The 19328-nt window shown below is 42.2% G+C and overlaps 1 protein-coding gene across 1 annotated transcript in view; it reads left to right on the plus strand.

The window, feature by feature from the left end:
- The window catches only part of fam49bb (family with sequence similarity 49 member Bb), a 36937-nt gene that overhangs the window by 4703 nt on the left and 12906 nt on the right, over positions 1-19328 (plus strand). The window contains exons 2-5 of the mRNA XM_037079940.1: positions 5198-5283; positions 15978-16060; positions 17137-17258; positions 18596-18701. Of these exons, the coding sequence (XP_036935835.1) occupies positions 15988-16060; positions 17137-17258; positions 18596-18701 (301 nt within the window). The 5' untranslated portion in view covers positions 5198-5283; positions 15978-15987. The remainder of the gene's footprint in view (positions 1-5197; positions 5284-15977; positions 16061-17136; positions 17259-18595; positions 18702-19328) is intronic.

The following is a 19328-nucleotide window of genomic DNA, read 5'->3' on the forward strand; positions in this document are numbered from 1 at the left end:
ACACATGCACACAAAACCCCTCCAGGCTCAGATTTGAGAATCTACAGAATAGACAGTAGAGAAAAAGATCAGTGTGAGATTGTCTCCTTTGACAGCCCCTTAAAGCAGCTATGCAATTATTTTACTGTCCTGCTGTTTTTGTTTTTTTGTCTTTTTAAATATGATCATATCAAATCATAAAAAATAAAAACAAAGATCTTTCTACCCCTGTGTTGGTGATGGTAATTTTATTCCAGTATGTTAGACGAGGCAGGCATGAGATCCTCATGTGGCCGCCTACATGTCAGTGGACACAGAGCCACAGATGGCAGATCAGCATGCTAGAAATTCAGTTTTTGCATGAAACCGTTGCTGCGCTGCCCCCGCACCAATCCTTCATCCTCAGAGTTAAATCCTTACTAGATTTTGGAAAACTGGCAATAGGCTGTATTGAAATACTCAATATATATTTTTCATAGACTGAAATCTAGACTCTGTTCACTTCATTACATTTTAGGACTGTACATGGATGATCATCAGTTTTGACTTGCGCAGTAAATGGAGACAATAAGAGTTTTGATATATAATCATCATTAATGTGGGTAGTAGTAGTGGGTAAAGACAAGTCAGCTCAGAAAATTACATCAAGTAACTGTTATACTGCCTTTTATAACTGACAGACAATGACAACTCACCATATTATGATTTTATAGAATCTAATATTTAAGCTGATATTAGTGTTATATCACAATAATGATATGTCAGTATTTTGCCCAGCCCTGATCATAATATGCCCTCTTGTGATATTCAGAAGTCATATAGGCCTATTTTATGTAGTGTTATGTATTGTGATAATTAATATGGTGATATGTTTTGTTCTGTTTCATTGTGATCGCTTTGCTCTCTTAATTTAAAGTTGCAGAAGTTGTACAGGCTGCTCATACATGGTGTGCCTCATCGGCCTTCATTTCCTTTTTTTGAGAGAAATGCAGTTTTGATCATCACATGATTTTCAAGTCATAAAATCGCTGGGTTTTTTTTTGTGAAGATGGTAAGATACCATTTAGTTTTGTGTAAAACCACTCGGTGAACCCCATTGTGTTGTGCTGCAGCACAGCATTGCTGACACCCTGGTATGGAAGAAGTACTAAAAAGGGGAATATCACAATGAATTTGGCCATGTTGACAGCGGCAATTTAAAGAACAAAATTTTTTATGGCAAACAGACTTTCTAGACTTTAAAAAACATCTTTTAAATGAAACATCATATGTGGCGCCATGTTCATGGCACAATTCAAGTGGTGTCAAAAAATTATATACCCCTCTCCATTCATTACTGTACACATTTTCTGAAATAAGGTCCCATGGTGGTCCATCGGAAGGGATGTGCCTTTGGCTCTCTGTAGGATTGATGCAATGACATTTGGTCCCCCTCGAAATGAAGTAAAAGAATTTTGGTGGCCCTTGGTGACATTTCTTTCTGCCTCAGCTCTTCTTTGAGTCCAGTCCAATGGCCTGCTCACATATTAAATTAAGAATGTGGACATGGTAAGCATGTCTCCCTCAGCTGCTAAACAGCTGCTTCTTACAGGATGTAATGAGCACTAATACTAATGACAAACTCATATGCTGTGGTCGGGTTGTATGGTTGATTGTAATTACTCGGCATGGTGTAAATCATTTTAGAATCCAGGTGAGAGAAATGCGCTCTTGCACTTCTTTTGACATTTCGGTTTTGAGGATTTCCATGTAACTGATGATCTTTGGAGCTTTTCTTAATGAAGTGATTTTCCACAGGGGCTCAGCTCTGCTCTGTGTGGGCTCCGGCAAATTCATGAACACAGTAGATATCCCTCCTCAGCTCTCTTTCACCGGTAGGGAACGGTTGAAATACAAGTTGTCATGGCAACGTGAGTGTTAATTGACGTTTTACTTACCACTGTATAAGTTCCAATGTCTCTTGGTAGACCTGTTAGACATAAGCGTCTCCTACTGTATAGCCGATGCTGAGAACAAGACTAGTTAATTAATATTAGAATTATATTTTTAGGTATTTCATATTTTACCCACATGTTCTTACCATTGAGGATAGACTCAGCTGGCATTTGAGCTTACATTATGTTTGTGTGTGACAAATGGACATGTGCCACATATAGATCCTATTGATTACTTCAGTGGCCTGCTCTGTACTCGGACTCTACACATGTTTTGCTGTGCGCAAGCATACACACAGTTTTTACAGCAGGCCCACACATGTTGGCCCACATTTATAGAGTCCTTCATGTGGCGGAGTAAATTAAAACCAAGGACAAATGTGCAACGTTGATTTCTAGCTGATGTGAGAGCACATATTGAAGTGTGTGTCAGCACCCCTCAAGTGTCCCCCCCCACCCTTGATAGCAGAATACTTTAGACACACTAAACCTTCAAATCCAGTTCTGGAATGTAGCTACTGTGCCCTTCTTTGGGAAGTGACAAATCAAAACAAGGAAATGAGTCTTTGAAACAGAGGGAAGTAAGTGTTTAGTTGACTTTGTTTTATTGCCTTGGATGCAGTGGGAAAAAAGCAATATCAGACCAGTCATTCTGGTAAATATGAGCTTGCAGTATCCAGTTCCCATTAAATCCCGTAGTAAAAACTTTAGTGAACTATACTTTCAGATTTCCCAATTCCTGACTTACTGCTCTTACTCATCTCCTCACATGACTTTGTCCTTATTTAAATTACTTCAGGCTTTTGTCATGATAAACAGCTCCTCACGTGACGAGTTGATGGCTCCGAGCTAATGGAAACACTAAAACACAGACCCCTCCCCGCCCCCCACAGTGGTACTGGTTAACTTTTTCCCTCAGTATAATTGTTGCTTGAAGGGATGAGCAAATCACTACGCACGCACACACACACACACACACGTACACACACACACGTACACACACACGGCTTTAGAATGATCTCATCATGTGGGTCTTTTCCCACCACAGCACTGAGGTGAAAATGACAGTGTTCCTATATACAACATGAGCCACAAATCTGGATTCAAAATGGTTTGAATAGCACTGTAGTGATGTGATGTTTGTCATTTACCACTATTGTGTTAATAGAATTGATCCACCGTCTCATATCATATGAGAGGCTGACCAATGCTGGATGTTTGGGGCTGTCGCGTACACTGGGGAGTAAATAAAATCTGATATCAATACATCAGCCAGTATTTTTGTGTACGTGGTATGAAGACACAAACATGCATTTTTTGCAATGATCCCACAAAAATATGGTTATCAATCACTTACAACAAAGACCATTAAGGTAATGTAGGAGGGATATTTTACAGTTTGACAGTAAATCTTTATCATCCAAAATGACATCAGTAAACTTCACTTGGAATTTAACCAGTCTGAACTACTTGAAGCATCTTTTTCTGTTTTGTTCTGTAAAAATGAATAAACAAAATAAACACCTTCATATAGGCAACATATGTGTCAGTATGGATATATCTCAAATAGGCCAACTGATAAATCAATTGGGTGCTACTTTTATTGTGATGACCCTCTTCATGATGCAGACATACAACACCCTTCCAATGTTTGTCTTACATTACTCGACTCCTTGTCCTGTTTGAGTAAGCAAAAAAATCTTGTGGGTATTCTTAATTGTTTGAACTGGTTTTTGGTGACAAAATACTAAATAGGTTTTCAGAAAAAAAAACAAAACAAGTTTTGCTATAAGTATTCCAAGTGATCTCCATTCTGATAGCACCTTAGCATATGTCTGAAATTGAAAGACAGCTGACTATTTTTCAAACTTAAAAAAATCGCCTTCATCTTTAAGTCCATGAAATTACAAGAACGAGACGCATTGCTTGTTATTTTGATGCTCACTCCATTGTTCTAAGACTAATGTAGTAATCATTGGTTGGGTTTGTTGAGTTACCTACCAAAGTCTTCTGTTTCTTCAGATACTGATGCACTGCTCCACACACTGTAGTCTGACTGTAACCCCCCTAACCTCATGTGCTCATTCAAGGGTTGATTTGGCCTTATGTCGTGCCCCCCAGCTGTAGGCATGATGCATAGCTGACTCCCATAATGCTGTGCCACAGATGTCACCCAGAATGTCCCCTGTGACATGTTGCCTCTATTGGATTAGTCCTCACGGTCAGTTCACATGAAGGAAAGCCTGTGTCGGAATCATGTCCAGGAAGAGAGACTGTTCCAGCGTCGTTTATCAGGTTCATAAGAAGAATGTTTTTCTCTTAGTTCAGCATCCAGTCGACCTCTTGCTCTTTCTGTGCTTTGCCCTTTTTCACACTGTCTCATTCGATCGCCTCTCTCTTCCACCGCTCTCACACCCTTGTGGGTTTGAAGTTTCAGGGTTTGAAGTCTGATCACATTCATGCATGACCAACACCGTCACTATTGCTGTGCATTTGTATGCAGGCTGGCGAAGAGAGGAGTGCCTTGGTCCTAATGGTCTCACAGTCTACTGAGCTCTCCGTCAGGGCTGCACGCCTTGTGAAACAAGCTTCTGGCTTCCAGAGACCACGCTTGATCTTAAAAAAAAGAGGAGATTCTTTTCTTTCTTTGGTCAGAAACTAGATGTGTGTTTTCATTTTGATAAATGAGAGTAAATGTTTTGCTGACAAACTGCTATGTTTTAATTGCCTATTCAATATTTCAAGCCTCCTCTGAATGAAGAGAAGTAAACATGAGGTGGACTGAGTTAATTGTGTTGCAGAGCTCAAAGGAGGTGGCAGGAGGCCTTGAGGTGAATGAGAGGAAGTGCTGCACAATAGGAAGTGGTGTTTTTGTTTTTTTTAATGTTGCGTCTATTTGTTCCATGTTTTTATAAAGACTCTACAATTAGCTCATATTTCACAAGGAAGAACAAGCTTGCTGTTGCGTACTTGCATGTTATCTGTAGCCTCACTGGTGGTGTTCCCTTTTTGTGCGATTTTAATCACCTTGTTTAAACAGGAACTTGATAGCAAGATGACATGAATGAAGAGGTGTGAGCAGTTGACCAGAAAATGCAGAATGCTAGTGGAATTTGTGTGCTTTAAGAAGTGGAATTTCATCTAAAGAATTATGCCACTGGTTGTTTCTAGCTGTTGGCCTTAGACTGAAATGTTCTTCTTGACTGGCTCTGTCTGCAGTGTTACGCCTTTTTTCTTTTAGACTCAAATTTGATGTTTTCTGACTGCTGACCTGTGTTTCATAGGCTGACCTCTGCTGGAGGACTGTGACCCGGGGCCACCTGCCAGGCCGGGCCTCCCTGCTCCCGACAGTCACACAGCTTCACTGCTGGTAAGTCCTTTACTGACTCTTGTAAGATTGGAGCAAGCTGTTTCAAACCCTTTAATGCATGAATTATTAAATCCCAAAGTAATTTTTTTCATTGTTTGTCTTTAATGCCAGTAACTTTTAATTGCTGAGATGTCTACTGCAGTTGACACCATCAACAGTATAGAGAGTGGTTTCGACAAACTGTTAAATTATTTTATTTTCAGAAATCCAGACAGGTTAAACTATATTTTTTTTAACCAAATAAGAGATTTTCAAAATACTTTTATCTAGTTTTTTTTTTTAAATAATATTTTCTTGTACATAATTTTTCTGTGACTCCAGTCCAAAGTCAACACCAGTGGACATTATGCATCAAAGGAAATATTCTGCTTGTTGGGCCAGTATTTGAAATAAAATCTGAACAAGAGAAAATCTTGGCATTTAATTTGAGATCAGGCAGAAGTGGTCATTTTTTTCACAAATGTTGGTAAAATCTGAATAAAAACATTCTAGAGGTAGTTGTTGCATCAGGACTACCCTCTGCCATTTTGAATATATGATGTTGTATCTCAAACCGACAAATATGATAATCAACTGGATTTATTGGCGAGGCTTCAGGAATCCACAACCTGGTGACTGCGACACAGTAGTCCAACTGAAATGGTTCAAAATGGCTTCCAAATATCTGTCCACTGTATTGGACACCATGCATGAACGGGTTAAAGGATTGGTTTGAGGCTGCAGCTAGTGATTATGCTCATTATCGAGAAATGTGCAGATTATTTTCTGATTGAATTGTTGAATTCCTTGTTGTATTTCATGCCAGAAAATGCCGGACTGTAAAAACCCAGAAGATATTTGTTTTACTATAACACTGGTCAAAGAAAAGCAGCAAATCTTCACAATTATTGGCTGTAGTTAAATTTAGGAACGTGTTTTTGTTGCTGTTGATTTCATATCCCATATTACATTTAGGGTATTAGGAAGGGATCTCTCAGATAATAAGCCCATATGTACACGAGAACATATGCTTAAATTCCACCTTCCACATCCATAAGTCTACAAATGTAGAGTTAGACTTTTAGACTGTTTGCCGTCTCTATGGTTTCGTTCTCCCCCACCATCTGCATATCTACAATTATTTGTTTACAGGTCTTTTTTCATATCTATTCAACGTCTGAATCTGAATTCTCATTTGAATTGGCCACAATACTTGAAAAGCAGGTTGCTTAACGTAACAGGCAAATATTGTGTGCACCTGCCTTTCTACCTTGTTTTAGTAATTTGAAGTCATGGTTCAAAGAGAGAGACTTTAAATGAAGAGATGCAGTTCTCTGGTTTCAGGTTGAATCTTTTAATCAGAATGATTTCACGCGAATTGAAGAAATACTGTCCATATAACAGCTATTGTTTCAGTGGAGAAAACTGCAACTGTGACAGTGTGTGCTTCAGCTTGAACGATACATTACATTGCTCTCTATGGACATTGAGCCCCAGCCGGCGCAGAATCAAATCTTGCCAGATCTGTCCCTCCTGTGTCTCATTTACGCCTACACTCTGAATTTAACAAAGGAAAAAATAATGAAGGGGAACTGGTCCATTCACTCAAGATGATCTTTAAAAATTCTTTCTTAAGATGAGTCACACTCACCTAGATGAACTCACTGTTGTTAATAAACTTTATTGGCGTCCATCACCTTATCTTATTGCGATTCAAACATGACCTAACCTTCAGTTTTAGAGCTGTGGTGGTTTGGGTGCACAGATAGAGTAGACATGTCATTATGTAAGACTGCCTGTGGTGCACCTATGCCTATTATAGCCTTAATGTGCTGTACTGTGGGTGTATGTGTAATGCTGGCTCAGGAAATGAAGTGCATTGTGGGCCATAAAAAGGAGTTGAGTAATGTAGGTGCTCTCAGCTTCCTGTTTCACCCCCCCTCAACCCCCAAGGGCCAGAGAGTTTATGTAACTACAGGGCGCAGGGTCACTGCCCAGCATCTGGAGCTTCTTGTTCAAGTACATTTCACATGTTTTATTTAATGGCCAGCGACTTTGTGGCATTAAGTGCTTGGATGACCTGTGTTCTTCTTTTTTTTCTTTTCTTTTTTTTTTAGCAGTGTATAGTTTTAGTTCATGTTTGACTTCACAGTAATAAAAAAAGGAACTGTTATTTGTATTGCTCTCAGGTTGTGTTTCCTTTCCTCAGCTTGTCACACCTCGCCATCATCTCTCCCCTGTTTGCGTGTCTGCCCATCCCATGTTGTATTTTCCTCTGCGTCTCCTCGGAGATTGTTACCATGACACACGGCTGTCCTTCGATTGGCTGAGCTTTGGTGCTGGAATGCTGCACTGCTTTTGACAGCTAAGCCTCAGGTGGTTCATATATAGGATCACTAAGTCAGTGTGTCCCCACGAGAGACCTGTAGTGTTTGTTTGTGTGCATGTGTGTTTCGGCTAAGGACAATCTGCTGTGGTTCCTAGTAAGACTGAATCCATTCACTAAAATAGGTGGCTATTTTAGTTAGCACGCAGTACACAGCCCTGTGGCAGTACAGGGGAGCAGCAGACATGTTGCATTGTAAACATAGAATGGAATTAATGCAGCATGCTGGGTTTTATGTGGATGTGTGTATGTGTAAATGTATATATGTATATACAGGATGGATTAGCCTTGCTAAGCCAAGGGGACGTGTGGTGAAAGCAGCCTGAGGTGAAGCTTTTCTTGGCTGTCCTCTTGCTACGTTTGTTAATAACTGGGTGAACACTGCCCTCAGCTGGTGAAGACTAGCACTGCTATACCTGTGTAGATGGTTGGTTGTGCACAAAAACTATAGATTTTTGTAATATTTATAGCTATTAGGGATTTCCCCAACTCACTGCTTCTGTCTTTTTTTGTCTAAAATAAAGGCTAGGAGTGACTTCAAATACACAATAAAAATAAATATGTTCAGCCTGTTTAATCAGCTTTGTATGAGAAGGCGAACTAAAATAAGTGAATAAGAGAAATTGCTCTTGACTCAGCATATGGTAGATGCCTCGTCCTCTCTGTCCACCCGCCCTCTGAGCTGGTCATTTGAGATGATATGTCTGAGTGGGTGTAATATGTAGAGTGGCTTGTTATGTCAGCTAAAAGCTCCCAGCTTCTCCTCGGTTATCTATTATTTATGCCACTGGAGGGCTGACACTGTGTAACTTCCTGCCCCGGGTTCCCTCGAGGAGCACGTCCGGCTGCACTCATTCCTCTGCAGACGTACAATGTCTGAAAGCCTGAGCGGCTGTCAGGTTAGCATGAAACGTGGCATTTAAGGTTCAGTCTGCAGAAATGTCATTCTAATTTTTCTGTTTTACCAATTGAGCGCCTGCCCTGAAGTGGCTGCGTGTGAACACTGGATGGTGCTCTTACACCACGATTCTGATCCCAGGAAACTGACATGTTGCCCTCAGTTAATTAAATTTTCTTTGTGACTATTTTCTGCAAATAAAAGTGATTAAATTCCTAGCATTTGCATTTGTAAATTTAATTCCTATGCATTATTAAAGCTTGCATGTAGTTGTTAATATGTTTGGGAGTGGTCTTCCCTATAATTCCCTCCTTGCATTCATTACTCTTTTCCTCCTCCAGATGGCTCTCCTCTCTTACTGAATGAAAAGGCTGGTTATACTCTTCAATCTGACACTCATCATCCTTCCAAAACCTCCTCTGAGCCCCACCCTAAAAAATCCTGTTAGGGCAATACTGTGCAGGAAAAAATAAAACATTGAAGGTGATGATCCACTGTATATCAATTCAAATCACGCTTTGAGTTTCCTCAGCAGCTACTTACGTGTACCATTGTGGTGCTGAAATGCTCAGGAGTGTGCCGGAGTAGGATTTAAGGATGCAGTGCGGGTGAGTCACAGTCAGTCAGAAGGTCAGTCGAGTAATGATGGTTTGGGGCAATTTTAGCAGCATCTGAATGGGTTTTTAAGAAGCAGCTGCCCTGAAGGAGCTGCAGCTTATTCCGACGACTGTGAGTCAATATGCCCCCCACACTCCCACCCTCCTTAATGATTTCCTAACACATCCAAGTAAGAAGTCAGCGGACTCTCAAGGGCAGGGTGGGGAGGGCTTCCTTTAAAGACAGATGTTATAAGAATCAAAGACTTCATGCAGTGATTTTAGGGCTCTTTTAGATGCATCTGTCACAAAACACTTCCAGCCCTTTTTAGATGCTCATATAGGCCACTGCTGTGGAAGACTCTTTACTGCCCTTTAAAATTTAGGTTGAATGGATTGATGTGAAACTAACATCAGTCGCAGGCTGTCAGCATCTCTGTGTGTTTTTGATGGTATAAAGTGTCGTATTGGTGCGACTGAAGAGTGGCGCTGAAAGCCTCTTCATAGAGCTCGATTTCAATGGAGCCGGCGTTTTAGCTGACTCTTGTGTATGCGCCTGTTGCCATGGTTTCCAACTTTCATCAGGTGCTGTCCAAAGAGAGGAGCTTAGCCGAGGATGAGGCGCTGCCCACTTTCATCCTGCCTCTGATCTGTTCCTGTGGACAAACGGCCGGTTTCATATGTCCATTTCCATTCATGATTGGCTTCATTGCGGCTCATATAGGCATTATTTTCAAAATGTTTTTAGCTTCCTGCGTGGCTGCAGGAGTCAAATGAGACCGACACTAGATGTCACCTCAAGTATCGCCATGAGTGGTAATGATTCAGTCTTCCTGTGAGGTTTGTTTTGATTTGCCAGTATCTGGGTGAGGGGGGCATTAGCTGATGTTTACGTGGGTGCAACAATACAGAGGCGTGGCTACGAGGTGATAAGTTCACCCCCCTAAACAAACAAATGGCAACCCCTCCCCCCGATTTTTTTTTTTTTTTTTTTCATCGCCCTGTGCCCCCTAAGCCTTTTTTAGTCAGCTGAGTAGGATTGGCAGGAGATGGACGGGGGTGAGGAGAATTTGAGAAGGGGGAGGTGGCAGGAGGCGGAGGAGGATGTGGGGGGGGGGGCACATGCCAGCCCCACTTGGGAAGTGCTCCCCCATTTTCTGCCTGTCGAATCGGGCCAGTGTCAGCGAGCTCCGGCGGGTCCGGGTCTGGCCGAGTGGGCTAATGCGATGTGGCGTGTCACCCGGGGAATCTAGGTCAAGTTTAAAGCTGCCGAGCTCTGCCCGCCTCTGCTGCAGTGTGACGCTTCGAGAGCCCCCTCCCCTCCCACACATGCAGTAACACTCAGCACACATCCCTGCTTACACTGATATTTTTTTTTTATTCAAATATCATATAAAGATAAAAAAAAAAATGAGACAAGCATTTTCCTCCTAGCCCCACATAAACTCAGACATACAGTAAACATGCTCACTGCTGCCTCCTCCCCCCATCTCCACACCCCAGGCAAGCGCTCAGCCTCTCCACGGCGGAGCCCACGTGACGCTCCGTCGGTGCCTGCGCCCCAGCCGGGGAGGGGGAGGGCGTTGTTTTTCTTTCCATAGTAAAGCAGCAGGGCACGTGGATCCTCATGCTGCAGCCGAGTAGTGGAATGTCAGCACTATCCCTCCCTTACATTAGCTAGCCATCAGCCCCCGAGCTGTTTTTGTAGGACGCTGCCGCAGTGCTCGGTTTCAGCGGTGCCTTGTGTCTTGGTGTGCCTATTACAAGCAAGGCAAAGAGCTGGGAGACTCTTAAAAGGCAGTGCCATCCTGAGGTCAGGCTGCTGCATGGGCGTGGCACTGTTTTGGTGTCCTTTACCAAAATAAGCTTCGACCTTTCTGCACCATCTGCAGATATTTAGTATATTGATTGTTGCTCACATGTATGCAACATTTTGACATTTTTATGGATTATTTTACAGCAGAGTTACAAAAATCAATTTCATATTTCGCAACCAAAATAAAATAAGTTTGGAGTCATCAGTGTATGTCTTAATATTGCTTGTTTTGCATTTGAAAATGAATCAAAATATTAGAAATATGCTGAGCTGCGCAGAATAAAAAATCAAATTACATTAAATCACTAAGTACTCGGTAGTGGAATTAAATATTTCTCCATCGTCTCCAGTTGACTTCACTCCCCAACTAATCCGCTGTTTTTGGCGCATTACCTCATCTGTATTAATATATTCATGTGCTTTCAAGACCTACTACTACTGTACTCGCTCCTCACGCGGAGCTCGGCTCTGATTGGCTGCTGCAATGTTTTCAATGGCACCAAATTTTTTTTGACTCCATGGATACAGTGAGCTGTTGGGTAGATCCTCTCAGCCAATGGGAGAGCTGCGCGGGCTCCTGCTTGTCAGATTCTGCCCCTGGCCTTAGAAGCAGCCCTCCCCTCCCTCGCTGCGAGCACGCGATGGCTCAGTGGGGGGGTTCAAAACAACAACAAGGCTGTCGTCGGGCTCTCTGTGGTGCCCAGAACATGCCAGCACTCCTGGGAACTACTACAGCCACTGAGGGAGGGGGGCATCTTCAATTTTCAATCTCTGTCTCTGAAACAGTGTCTATGCACTGTCAGCCATCACTTCATCCTCTCACTTCTCTCTTACTACGCTTTCATTAAGCAGCCAGCTGCTCACAGTTGCATATATTGTTTTTGAATTAATCTTTAAAGAAGCAATCATCATCAAAAGAAGATCATACAGGCTGTGAGGTTTATAAATTCATGTTTATGTAATTGATAAATTATTCTCAAGATGAAATTTGAGTTGAAGGGATGGATGTAAAATGAACAAATTTAATCTGCTTTTTTTCTGTTACACTTCAAGATTCTCTGCTGGACTTTGAAATGCAGCCACGCAAATCCCCGTCCTTAAAATGACCTCATTCGAAGCAGCACAAGGGAGCTGCGAGCTGTGCTTGCAAGGCTGCCAGTGCCCACGTTGAAGCACTGCGAGCCCTGGCAGCTCTGCCAGCCCAGCCCAGCCCAGCCCAGCCCGACCGACCTCAGTCCGCATGCAGCTGAGAGGTGGCAGTAGAGGACCAGATGAGTCTAAGCGATGACGGGCAGTGCCCACATCATCCAGCAGGGCGAGGTCACTGACAGCTCTCATCCCTTCTGAGGCTGGATCAGGTGCTGTTTTCCGACAGCCAGTGAGGTGCCGGCGCTGGCACAGTCAGACATTCAGGTCACATTAGAGGAGGGTAATAAGACGAGGCTGGACAAGGCAGGTGGGCCTTTGCAGGTGGTCACTGGGTCGACTTAGTGACAAGCAGTTGTTGAAAGGGCTTTTGAAGTAAATTCTAAGTAAAATGTATGAGTTAAACAAATGATGATGGTAAATGGACTTGCATTTCAATAGCACTTTTCGTATCTACTGACCGCTCAAAGCGCTTTACAACACTTGTCACATTCACACACACATTTATACACTGATGGCAGAGGCTGCCATGCAAGGTGTCAAGTGCTCATCAGAAGCAATTTGGGTTTCAGTATCTTGCTCAAGGACACTTTGACATGCAGCTGGGGGAGCCATGGATTCGAACCAGCGACCTTCCGATTACTAAATGACTCGCTTCACCTCCCGAGCTATGATGGGGGATAAGTTTTATAAACTGACAACATTTATTAACAGGCCACAGTGTCCAAGTGCAATTTACAGTTATTTTCATTATTGATTAATCCAGCCATTCACTTTTCAGTATATCAGTAACTGATTTAGTCTATAAAATGTTCAAGTTGACTTTTGAATTGCTTATTTTGCACAAATATTCACATTTAAAGATCCAGTTTGTAGGATTTTATTTTTTTGGGTGGGTGGAAAATCAACACAATTTTCCTAATTATTTTTTCTCTAATGCATAATGACCTGAAACTAAGAATGATTGTGTTTCTGTTACCTTAGAATGAGCCTTTTAATCCACAGAGAGGGCTGATCCTCTTCCACAGAGTCCACCATGCGGAAAGAATTGGGTGTATTTAAGTGGCTGGTGTCTATGAGTGAGTTTAATGTGGATCAAATCTGGATGTAGCGGATTAGATATATTTTAGATTGCATAAGGCTTGTTTAAATTAATTGGGCAATAGTGGAGGTATGCACTCTTCAGCTGAACCAGTGACCTGGTCAACAACACATACAACAGCAAGTATTTTGGTGGTCAGTGAAAGTTCATTCTACTTTCTTGCGATTCACTCGGTTTGTTGTGAGACAAAATGAAGCTGAGTGAAGCATTCACGTGTCAAAGGCGTCACTCGCTCCTTTGACACGACAGTCTTTCACCTGATGTGTTGATGGAGTCCCTGGTGACAAGGAAGAGGAGTTTATAAAGATCATTTGTGTCCTCCAACTCAGCACTCATGTAGAAACTGGCCATTCATCACTAATATCTTCTCTGTTAAAGTAAGGACATGACCCACTGCACGCTTTTCAAGATGCAGGAATACATGTCTCCCCGCCCCACCCCACCCTGCTGCATCTCATGCATTTTAAAACCACTACATCTCCTCTCTCCCACTGCTCGTGACTGCTGAGTGTGTACTTTGCTCTGTCGCAGCACCTCCCTGTCTCCCAGCATTACCTGTGTTGGCATGTCTTACCCTGTCACCACTGGCCCTCTCTCAGTCACTTTGGCTCCTCAGCCGTCACTCATCTCCGCTGACATCTGCCTGCCCAAGTTCAACTTCGTCACTTTTTTCTGCATCCCTCCCCCCTCCCCTTCCACCCTCTCCTGGGTACGTCCTGTCCGACTGCACTCTGTCACCAGGGGTTAAATGTGTCTCTTCTGATGGAGCCTGCCACCGTTTCTTTCGACAAACTGTCACAGATCTCTGACTTGTCATATGTCTGTTGACCTTTGCTTCTGAGAAAAATCAGCTCAGTGCTTTCTAGGAGTGAGATGAACACCAGCGGAGAGGGCTCTGCAAGGCTGTCACTTTTTATTGCACAAGGCACAGCTGAGGTGTTGAGTATATGTATACAGTATGTGCAGCATGTGTGTGTTTGTGTCAGTGGTATGTCCGTCTCAGCAGGGAATGTATACCCGTGACGGTAAAGTCACGGTACGGCACACTAGCCTTCCTCTCTCTCTCAGTCATCCTGTTCTTTAACCTTTAAGTCAGCTGACGTCTCATTTACTACAGCAGTATAAAGTACAGTGATACAGCCCAGTTGTTCCCAGATATGCATCACGTTGAACAGTAATGAAATCTAGTTAAAAAGTTCCTAAAGTGTGAAAGTTTGAAACTAAGGAGCACATTGTGTTACTGCAGGTGAGGAGGAGCAGTAGGTTGTAGGTTGGTAGGTCATTTCTGGGACTAACTTGTACATTGTTGCTGTTGAAGTGCAAAGTGGTTCAGGCTCTGCTTTGGATTTTGTCCAAATCTCCCCACACAGTCACTGATTGTTGAAATGATTAGTCGATTACAAGGATGTAACAGCTTTGATAGTCAATGAATAACTAAAGAAGTCAAACACAGACTGACTTTTTTTTTTTTTTAAATAAAAGTTATTGTACAACTGTTATTGTACACTATAGCTGTTGTCAACAATGTAGGGATTATTGAGTTAGAGCTATTAATTAATCAAGGAAGAGAACATTTAGTTGCAGCCCTGTTGCAACATGTTAGGCGGAAGGAATCTGAAGATGATTTGACTTGAATTATTTTCCAGAACCCAAAATTAGTCATTTTGCCATCATATTACAAAACCTGAGAATGTCCTGGCTTGTTTTTTTTTTTAACCTGCTAACGTGATAGTCAGAAATGCTAAGATGTAGTGAGCAATATACCATAGCTCCTATCAGATTTTTGGTAAAGACTTGTAGACGTTTTCGTTGTTGAGTCAGTTAAAGCAAATTGGCTTCATATTATCAGCTCCTTTTTTAACAGCTTTAATTTCATTATCAGCTGATGACCAACAATAAGAATACATTTCCCATGTTTAGGCCGATGATTTATCTATTTATAATCAACAATTGGTTGTTGTACTCTTAATTTTCCCTTATTTAAATGTTGCCCGATGTGTCTCATACATAGATTGTATGTATGTAATAATCATATGCAAACGGTTGTATTGTGGAACACACTGGGCTCTTGCAGTGAATATAAGGCTCTGTTACTTACACCACATGTGCATTACTAGGACTTGTTAAATATTGATGCCATGTTTCAGCTCCTATGACCAAGACACTGCATTGCACTTCCTGAAGACATTGTGATTCTGCACAGAAGATGAAGTGAACTCAAATCTTTGCATACAAGCTGGTCTAATTCACATACAAACAACATGCTTCATAAACCGGTCCTCTTGTGTTTATGCATGACAACTCCCCCTTTTATAGAAGCTTAATTGGACGTGTCCTATTATGTGCGGCAAACAACCACTTACTCCACGTGCAGTTGTGACTGTAGATTATATTTGTTTTCCCTGCGGAGGCTTGCTGAAATGGATTAGTTTGCATGCTGCCTGTTAAAGCTTGCGGTTGCCGGGAAGAAACTTAGCAAAGCAGAAAGAGTAGAACTGAGTTTTTTATTTTTGGAGATTTTGGGGTTTGACATCTGGTTTGTTCAGAGCCTGGGCACAGGAAACACATATGGAGTTTAGGGGGGGTCCGAGGGGAACTCTGGTGTCTGTGAGCGGTGGGCACATCTGGGGCACCACTGAGTTCATATAAACACCAGAGCAATGAAGCAGAGCAGGAGCGAGGTGTCATAGATATAGAGCACCTGCTCTCTTTTCTGCTGCATTCTTTTCATTTATCGATTTTTTTTTTTTCTCTCTCTTTTTCCTCAACAGGTATCATAACATGGGGAACCTACTGAAAGTTCTGACTTGCACAGATTTGGAACAGGAGCCCAATTTTTTCCTCGATTTTGAAAGTGAGTCTATTTTTAAGTAATTGCTCCCTCTCCTGATATCGATCACATGAATATCTTACCATACCATTATCAACCTCTCCACCACTTATCTTTTACTCTAAGTTCTTCCCAACGGCAAAAAGAGCCAAATCTACCACTAGAGCTCCTGCTCTTTCCATCAACCTGCCACTTCCATGCTGGAATGTGTGCAGAATATCAATCGGGGCAGAGTTGCAGCAGAGCCCCCTCCTCAAATCTAAAGCGCTGAAGTTCAGCTGCTGCGTAGCCTAAGGCCCCAGAACACAGCTTGATCCTGTACAGTTGTGTTCTCACACTTGGCAAACCCAGAGACTCAGTCATACCTTTAGAGAAAACAATGCCTCATACAGCTCACACTGTTTCTAGGTGAATTTTATATTAAAAGAACATCACTGCAACAAATACCTTTTTCATGCAGCACTGATCAATCCTGTAAAATTTTCTTCTAAATGTACCATACACTCAGGCTTGTATTCACATTTTCAGACAGTGTTTTGCCCTGAAATCAGACCTCAGGGAAGCTCACACCAAATATATTAATTATGATTTTAAAAATTAATTAAAATGCAAAATCAAAAATGCATTGAGAAGTAAAAAGGCTAAACTGTAGCTGCAGATACAAGTTGCGATTTCCAGTAGGTACAGTATGTCTTCTGCAGCGGAACAGGCGTTTGCAGTCGGCACACTTGGCAAGGTGTGGTGGAAAGGTTCACAAGTGTTACCAAAAAATCACTGAAACTGAAGCATCTCTACACCCAGAGTTGTTACAGAGTTCTGCAACCCTTTCTCATTTGTCTTATCTTGCTCCATTTTCCTCATCTCTGCCAGGAAAGTGGGTGGTGTTAAAACTAAATACGAAGCAGTGAAGAGATGAGATTACCCCTGTGAGCTTTCATTTACATAATTGAAAGTTGCTTATTAAACTTTCTATCATATCAAAGGATTTGATAGAGTTCCTAGAGCTGTCTTTTACTGTATGTCTAGCCCAGTGTGAATATGGATTAAATACAATCAGCTTTGCCCTGTTGTGACCTTGTTGTTGTTGTTGTCCTCTGCAGATGCCCAGCCCACAGATGCAGAGCGGGAGGTGTGGGATCAGGTGGACGTGGTGTTGAAGGACGCGAAGGGGATCCTGGACGAGCTGCAGGCATACAAGGGAGCGGGGCAGGAGATCAGAGAGGTACAGAGCTGCTGCAGAGTCAGACAGACAGGATGCTGCATTAGAGAGGGTTTATTAAGAGTTCATGAGCCCATGAGGATGTTCTCATAATAATTTATCAGGTTTGTGTGATTTGCAAGATATATTGCATTGTCTTTCTGTTACCTTCTTGGCTTCATTGTGCTCTAAAAAGAGACCTTGTTTCTGTGGATTGTTGTTTGGTTTGAAAAAAAAAAAGACAAAGAAGTCTGACAAAATAAAGCTGTTACAAGAGGCCATCAATTCTGACTTCTTGCTACAGTCTGCTTCTAAGCCATGGTCTTTAAATGAAGCCTAGAACACATTTCATTTCCGACTGCAGACGTATTGGCTTCCCAGAGAGTGAACAACAATGGTTTAGTGAACAACTGGGTGCAGTCAAATGCCTTCCGTGGCCTCAAATATCGGCAGATTATTAAACTTTTATGGCAAGCTCAGGAAGACAGAGCAGAGTGGAGATATGTTTCTGTCTCTTACATCTGAAAGAGGAGGACGTGTTCCTTTTTAAAAGATCTCAAACATTGGCAGACTCTTAATGGAGAGTTTACAAATAGATACATCCCAGAACCAGAACATATCATCCTTTTTATTCCTTATCAAAAGTGATGCCTACATTACCCACAATGCACCTCGACTGCAGACAGTTCAGACAGAGATTCAGGTGTGTTATGAGAGTAGCAGTTAATGTAGCTGCTAGCCTCAACCAGAGAGAAGTCCGGTGAAGTCATTTTGACATCCACACCTTCAGCACCATATATATATATTTTTTTTCTGATGTTGCTTCATGTTGCCTCTGTCCCGGCCGAATGGCTGCACTTGAACACATCTCGATGACTACAGCTGATGGCCAACTAACTTGTATGTTCTGCGCCTGTGTGAGAATAAATAACTCTGGTAGTCTGTATTCATCATTCAAAAGGGAACTCGATACTGTGGATATGCAAACTGTTATGATAAAGCAGCGTTCAAGAGATGGAGGTGAGAAATAAGGAGAAATGATAATGGTAATATCATGGATATTACAGCAGCAAGTTTAAGGGGATACCCTTTCATTTTCAGTTTTGATTTCTCATTTTGATTTTTTTCACTATCAGCCTCCGCTGCTGATTCTCCATACTCAATCTCAAAGCCAAAAAGCCACAGATGAGGGCTGTGAAGTACCAGCGGTGTGGGACACACTGCAACAACTACTGTCAACAACTATTTACACACAATTATGCATGGCCGTAAACTTTGAGCATTCGTAAAAAATTTCAAACGTTTATCTACTGACACATTTGGAATACTAATGGTCTTCCTATTTCTATTTCTATTTCTAGGCGATCCAGAATCCAAACGATGAGGCGTTACAGGAGCAGGCGTGGGCGGCTGTGGTTCCCTTGGTGGGGAAACTGAAGAAGTTCTACCAGTTCTCTCAGAGATTAGGTACGTGTCTGTCTGTGCTGTGTCTACGGGAACCTTATCCTCATTCTTATTCTCAGACTGAAGCTCACGCTGTTTCATCCTGTGAGATTATGTGTGACACTTCTCACTGAAAAATCCTCTTGTGCAATGATTTGAATTTTAGTGCTGTGTATGATTTTTTTAATTCATTTTTTTTAAAGCACAACCAAAAATCCAGGAAAGATACAATGAAGGGCGACAGCAGACGTTCTGTATGTAAAATGTCTTTTAACGTGGCGCCACACAGACACAACCTCCATACGTGACCTTAATTGTTTGCATGTGCATCTGCATTATTGACTGCTGAGCTGCAAAAGTCAACAGACATATAACACGCACACACAACATGCACCCCAGCCTTATATAAACATGCTTTGAAAGCCCCCTCAGCTGGGTATTTCTCAACATGCTGCTTGCGTTGCACTGTGCACTGACCTCTGCAGGATGGGGCTATAGGTTGTTTAATTAGCATAGATACAGGGGGAAGGGAGGAGTAGGCTTACTGCTCCCTGATCTTCTTATGACCCTGAGGCTGAGGGGGGTGGAGGCCATGCCTTGATGCCCTCAACCCCAGTAATCCCGATGGCAGCGAAGAAGGTAGTCAATGGA

The sequence above is a fragment of the Acanthopagrus latus genome, chromosome 19, assembly GCF_904848185.1.
Source record: "Acanthopagrus latus isolate v.2019 chromosome 19, fAcaLat1.1, whole genome shotgun sequence".
NCBI classification, from domain to species: Eukaryota; Metazoa; Chordata; class Actinopteri; order Spariformes; family Sparidae; genus Acanthopagrus; species Acanthopagrus latus.